General features: G+C 37.7%; 1 protein-coding gene across 1 annotated transcript; it reads right to left on the reverse strand.

Annotated features, from left to right (window-relative positions):
• Positions 1 to 2512: 2512 nt before the first annotated feature.
• Positions 2513 to 6454, reverse strand: LOC141708058 (receptor protein kinase TMK1-like). Its single transcript, XM_074511529.1, has 2 exons — positions 3661 to 6454; positions 2513 to 3269 (listed from the first exon to the last, which is right to left on the reverse strand). Exons 1-2 carry the CDS (start codon positions 6074 to 6076, stop codon positions 2761 to 2763), a joined length of 2925 nt encoding a protein of 974 aa, XP_074367630.1. The 5' UTR covers positions 6077 to 6454; the 3' UTR covers positions 2513 to 2760.
• Between the last annotated feature and the right edge of the window lie 510 nt (positions 6455 to 6964).

The raw sequence follows: 6964 nt of genomic DNA on the forward strand, positions 1-6964 counted from the left end.
ATAAAAAAGGCCCAAAAGCCCTGATTATTAATTAATTTCGTAATTAATTAATAAGGGACAAAACAGATGTTGAAAAGAGTCCCGATAAGAATATAAATCCTTGGAGATTAGCCTCAAGGGGACCTAAAAGGATAAGGAATCAATTTCCTACTATCTAGGACTCCAAAGTCCATTCTAACTATGAGACTTGCCCACCAAGTCTCCTATACCAAGTCCAATTCAAGGACTCCCAACATTTATATAAGGGGTCTCACCCCCACCAATCAGAACTACGTTTTTTGGCTTGATTCTCTAATTCACAGAGATACGTAGGCATCTCGTAAAGGCAGATTGAGTCACGAAACACGAGAGCAGCCATTAAAGGCCTTGAGCTCTCGAATCTTAGTATTAAATACAGCAAGTAATAACCTTGGTTTTTTATCCATAACACTAACCTAGAAAGATGCGTACTTTTGGATTCATTTGGATAGTTGGACTTGTCCTCATCCAGGACAAGGAAAACAAGGACAAGTTCAGGATAAAGCAAGAATAGAATGAGCAATGGAGGATTATTTTCACTAACATATTTGCTGTAGGTACTCTTTGAAGAATTCCCTCTTTGAGTCGTTCAAGGAGGGGTATGTCCGTGAAAATCTTGAAGGCCTCCAGGGGTATGCCTGATGATTGAAAGCCTCCTCCTGTATTCAACGGGTGTCCTCATTGGGGATGCGGGGTTACATTGGTGTGTGTTTTGGGAGTTCTGTTCTTGTATTCAATGGGTGTCCTCGTTGGAGAACTTTGGAGTCATCCTGCACTTTGTACCCAAGAGTTTGGGATCACATGTCATGCTATATGGTGGGTTATCCTCATTCGGGGGACAGGGACGCGTCTGACATTTGGGGTGAACCGTGTTATACCTGCGTTCGTAACTCAAGGGAGATAGCTGTAGCGGAATGGTTATCCTTGCGCAGGGAGATGCATTATCCGTGAAATCCTGCGATTACAAACGAGCCTTGGGCCTCATAGTTAGACATTCATAACGCTAACAGAACGCGGGATTCTGAAAGGATTCTACCAGGCCTAGGAATAAAAAGTCTAAACCCATTAGATTTTTTGTTCCCCAAGAATTATGTTGACTTGATTCCCAATAAATATGGATACGTAGACAAATTGCAAGGGGTTGGAAGCGAGGGCCTTAAGGAGCCACCACCAACTCTAAGAAATCTCAGCCCCCAATTCATCACAACCACCATTTCCGCTCACCTTTCAGGCGAAGAACCCCCATCGTAGATCTTGATTCCGGCAACGAACCTCAAACTTTATTGTTACCAAATTTCTCTGTCAACAGGTATATTAAACTGCGACATATTTTTCATATCCACTCTTTATTTAATTTAATTTTATTAAAGGTTCTTTTTGATAATTTTTTTATTAAAAGTTTGTTGCGTTCTTCAAAGCTTAAATATTTTCTTGACCTAAAATTAAAATTATATTTTATTGACCTAAGCTAAGTGATCGAGTATTTATATCAATGTTTAAAAGTTTAAGGGGTAAATGTCAGCTGCGGGTTATGAAAAAAATTGAAAAACGTCATAACATTTATAGCATACAAGTACAAACGCAAGTGGATATAAATTAAAAATTTATCGTATCATATTAGCTAAGAGTCTGGCTGTTGGAAATGCTCCAAAGGCATGTCATTCTTAAGCTATAATAATAATAATATTAAACGTAATGCACTGAGAAGTGAGAAGGCTAGCTTCTATAAACAACAACTATTTACCTTTGTTCACTGTCAACTTGAGCAAATACTACTGCCTTACCTGTTGGCTGTACTTACAGGCCTATATAACACACCATATGTATGACCGTAAAGAAGCTTCCAAGTGCCCTGGTCTTGAATATTAATAATGTTAGTATAAATTACTGAGAGGTTTATAACAGTTTCAGGAATGCAGACTATTCATCAGTATTTAGCTAGGGTAATATCTCCTCGGAGTTTTATACAATTCTAAAACAAATTCATTCGGTTTAATAGGCATGTTTGCTGTTACCTGCAATCTAGCCGCCCTGCGCCTCGATAATGATTGACTAAGCACAACCCATATTGCTTAATTTTGGAAATACTTGTGTAATTTTACCCTCGAGCCCTTCATTCACTATATTATACACAGTAAGAGCTCCGTTGAAGAGCACTCCATCTAGCCCATTAACCATGGTATTTCTAGACAACTTACAAACTCTACAACCTACCTACAAATTACTAACCACATTACTACCAATCACTGTCATACTTCATTATTCAAATGGCCACTTGTAATTGAAATAAGTTGTATTGTAATTGAGGTCTACAGATATAAGCTTATACCTTCCAACAATTTTCAGAAATAAAGACAACTAAATCACAACAAAAAATTTATAAACCATCATATCCTGCAAGCTAAAGATATACAAAGACTTTACAACCTTGTATATGTAATTGATCAGACAGACTATGAGACGGGTCTTGAGGACAAACAAAAATTTTCAAGAATGAAAAACAAGAATGATGATATATGCACATTTATGGTTGTACACCCCTTGTGCATTACGAAAATGCACATACCGCATTGTGATCTAAGACACTGGTAAGATCATAATGTTTTGCATACAACATTATGCAGGTAGAGTGTTCAACTATGTACATGTATCAACACCCAACATTGGACCTTGTATGAAAGACTGAATATATAACTAAAATCAGTCAAGAAACAAATGTCTTCCAGAATGCTCTTACTCTCGCTATCGGGCATCAGAAGAAGTAAAAGAATCTGCAAATCCAGCTGGCCTATTTGGTATGCTTCCAGTGCTATCCTGCAGATCAGAGTTTTTGGAACTAATTGTTTCTGATTCTTTCCACCCCTCCAACATCTGTGAGAGAGGTAGATTGTAATCTATGCCAGAATAGTCCTCTGTTTCATTATCAAAAGGCTTCCACTTCTCAATCAATTGACCTAGCACATTAACTGCATGTCCCATATCAGGCCGATGATTTGGATCCCTCGCAGTGCAGTGTCCAGCCAGGTCAGCTATAGCGGAAACGCTATCGAAATCTTCTTCCTTCGCGTCAATAGTGGGATCAATGGCATCAGTTAGCTTCTTCTTGTCCGGTTTTATCTGCAAAAACCACTCAGCAAGATACCTGCTTTCTTCGGTACGTTGTTCATCGAGTGCCATTAATCCAGTCAAAAGTTCCATTAACACAACCCCAAAACTGAAGACATCAGCTTTAGTTGTGATCTTGCCTGTCACTATAAAGTACATTATAAATTAGTACTTCACATAGGCATCAGAAATACAAACTGCATTCTTTCATTTAAAAGAAATAGTAGTAATTCCAATGATGACTATGTTATTGCCTACATACCGCTATGACTATGCATTAAGAAGATCTAGGAAAACATTTACATAAACTAGTAACGTAGAAGATGTTAAACATTTGATGAGAAATTATGCAATACAAGCATGGGCCATGCAGATTATGTGCAAGGCTTGTACGAGGCTTATATGTAAAATTGATTACAAAATAGTTTTGTCTAAGGGCTCAAAAGCATTATTGTACGTATACACATACAAACTTAGCTGCAACCAAAAGTAGGCAAAAAAAACAAAGACAAAGAGACGAATATTAGATTTTCTTACCAGCATATTCCGGTGCAAGGTATCCAAATGTCCCAGCAAGCCTAGTTGCAACGGACCTTTCTTGATCAGGGGCCAGTTTCACCAATCCAAAGTCAGAAACTTTTGCTCTAAAGTCATCCCCAAGAAGAATATTTGAAGATTTCAGGTCACGATGAATGAAGCTCTGGTGTGCCAAATTATGAAGATATTCCATCCCCCTGGCAACATCTAAAGCAATAGTGAGCCTTCTTTTCCAAGATAGCGGCTCTAGGTTTAGTTTCTTCCAACGAAAGAGATGCATACTTAGAGCCCCTTGAGGCATATATTCATAAACCAAAAGCCTCTCCCTACCTTCGACAGAGTACCCGAGAAGTGAAACTAGATGTCGGTGCCGGACCTTAGAAAGAACACCAATTTCAGCCTCAAATTCATCCACTGCTTTGTTACTAACTACCCCAGCTTCCATTCTTTTAACTGCCAATTTGGTACCATCTTCTAGTTCTCCCCTGTATACTACTCCAAAACCTCCACGTCCAAGTTCATTTTTTGGTGCAAAATTATCAGTTACCTTGCGAAGAACCTGAACTGAGATAACTGCATTTCCATCCTCTATTACATGGGTGTTTTGTATTCCACCATTTACTCTATGCTCATAGTTAGTCCCAGTTTGATGAGACCCGTCCATATCAGAAACTGTAATTTTAACCATGTTATCGCTGCCAGATATTTCTCTTGGGTGTACAACAAAAGCACCAGGAGCTTTCTTAGAGAGTTTCCGTTTCTTGTAACAATATACAGATAAAAGAGCTGTAAGAACAATTAGAATCATAAATGATAGAGTTGAGGCAGCAATAATAACATACTTGACTTTCTTGCCTTTACTTGATTCATTATGCTCTTTGAAAGAATCAGGTGAATTAATTGAATTTTTGGATGGGGATGGTGGGCTGTCAGGTAATTGTGAATCACCATTACCTGCAGAGGAATTGCTTGATGGTGATCTGGGACTTGCCTTTGGACTAGTAAGTGGAGATGAGGCCAGTGGGGCATTTAGAGGCAGTGGAGGTCCACCGGTCGCAGCAACTAATCGAGGATTGCCATCAATTATGATCTTCACACTATCATGAAACTTTGGCAATGGAGGTGCAAAATTGTTTCCGGTTAAATCCAACACTCTCAAAGATTTTAACTTGGTTATTTTTAAGGGAACTACACCACTTAGATTGTTCCTACCGAGGTGAATCTCAAGTAGAGAATCTAAGTTTGCAAGTGAAGGACTCAATGTGCCATTAAGATCAAATCCACGTAAATTTATTCTAGAAACTTGGGACTCTGCGTTGCAAACGATACCCAACCATGGCTGTTGACATGGATCATTACCAGACCACTGAGAAGCCAGATTTGGCGGGAAACGCAGAGCACCGAGAAAATCTATTAATGCATTAACACCAGACGAACATTTCTCACCAGGATCAGATTGACAGAACGAATTTGAAGTATAGGTTACATTAGCCGCTTTAAACTTTGGGATCGGACCCATCAACATATTGTTGCTCAAATCCAATTTCCGTAAATTTAAATTGGCCAAACCTGGCGGAATGAAGCCAACAAATTTGTTCCCGTTGAGGTTAAGTTGTTGCAAAGATGTCAAATCCCCAATACTTTCAGGAATAACCCCAGAAAACTGATTACCATGAAGCAACACTTCAGTCAGTCCTGTCATAGAACCAATGACATCAATTGTGCCCGTCATTCCTCCGTCACTTTGACCATTTAGCCAAAGAATTTGTAACATTGATTCACGAAAGCTCTCCGGTATGCTGCCAGATATTCTGTTTTCTGCCAGCCTCAGTAAAGAGAGAGATGGCATTCTCCCAAAAAAATCTGGCAAAGGTCCAACCACATTGCAATCACTACACGAAAAATTTGTCAATTGAGCTGACTCTTGCAGCTCATCAGATATAGACCATCCTGAACTCGCATTAAAAGGGTTTCTGTCTAAAGCAAGAACTCTCACATTACTTAAACCATGAAAGAAATCCGAAGGGATCACATCGAATTCATTGAAATCCAAGTACGCGTACTGCAATTCTGATAACCCGCTAAAACTAGGCAATGTACCGTTGAGTTTGTTATTCTGCAGACCCAAATTTTCAAGTTTAACAAGCTTATTGAAGTTGTGAGGTAAAGAACCCTTCAAGCCCAAATTTTTAGCCTGAATTTGTGTGACTCTACCATCAGAACAGAACACATGAGGCCAAAAAGGAGGGCCACAAGGGTCATCACCCTTTTCAGGCCACTCCAAAAGCTCAGAATTTTCCAACCCATTTCTAAACTCATCCAAAATTGCAAAATCACCAGGGTGGGTAACACTACAAACAAGTGAACTAATACACAACAAGACTGTAATATGAAACTCAATAAGATCGCAACCCATGACTTGACTCGGTACAAAACAACAGCAAGATCACATTTCACAACCCATATCTTGAATTCAACATATAAAGATAACCAAAATCAAGATAATTATAGTCATATAGCAGCATACATTAAAACATAAAGGAACATATAATAGAACAAACCTCAAAGTAGTAGTAAATTATTCTTGGTTAAACAACAGAGGATAGTTGTAAGTAATGTTGTGGTGAATCTGAAGGAGAACGTGAAAAAAGCCTGATGCAACATAAAGAATGAGAGCAGAAATTCTAGAAACTAGGGGTTTTCTAGACTTCGTATGATACAACAAACTTGACTGACTGTTTCAAAACCCCTTCACTAAATGTACTACATTACAGTGGATACATACAACTATAGTCTGTTAACGAGTACTCCTCTATTTTGACTTCTAACATTATTTATGATAAGGGATTAACTATTTATTTAAGTTAATTTATTTATTAGATCAAATATAATTTTGAGTGATTTTGTTAAATTCGTATTTATGAATCTTAATACAACGAAATTTTTATATTTAATACTAATATGAAATTAAAATATTACTCCCTATGTCCCGACCATTTCTTTACACTTTCCTTTTTAAAATGTCTCATCCAATTTTTTACATTTCAAAACTTACCAAAAATAGTAAATGGGTCCTATCACTTTCTCGTTTTTTTTTCCTTTTCACACTACTTTTACTCCACTACCTTCTTTTTATACATTAAAAATTAATGAGTCTCACTACTTCACTCACTTTTCTTTCTCTTTTTCACTATTTTATACATATTTGTTAATCTCCGTACCCAAACCAAATGTAAACAAATGACTGGGACGGAGAGAGTAATAATCAAAAATGTGTTTTAACAAATATTTTCAAAATAAATAT

Source organism: Apium graveolens, chromosome 2 (genome assembly GCF_009905375.1).
Source record: "Apium graveolens cultivar Ventura chromosome 2, ASM990537v1, whole genome shotgun sequence".
NCBI lineage: Eukaryota > Viridiplantae > Streptophyta > Magnoliopsida > Apiales > Apiaceae > Apium > Apium graveolens.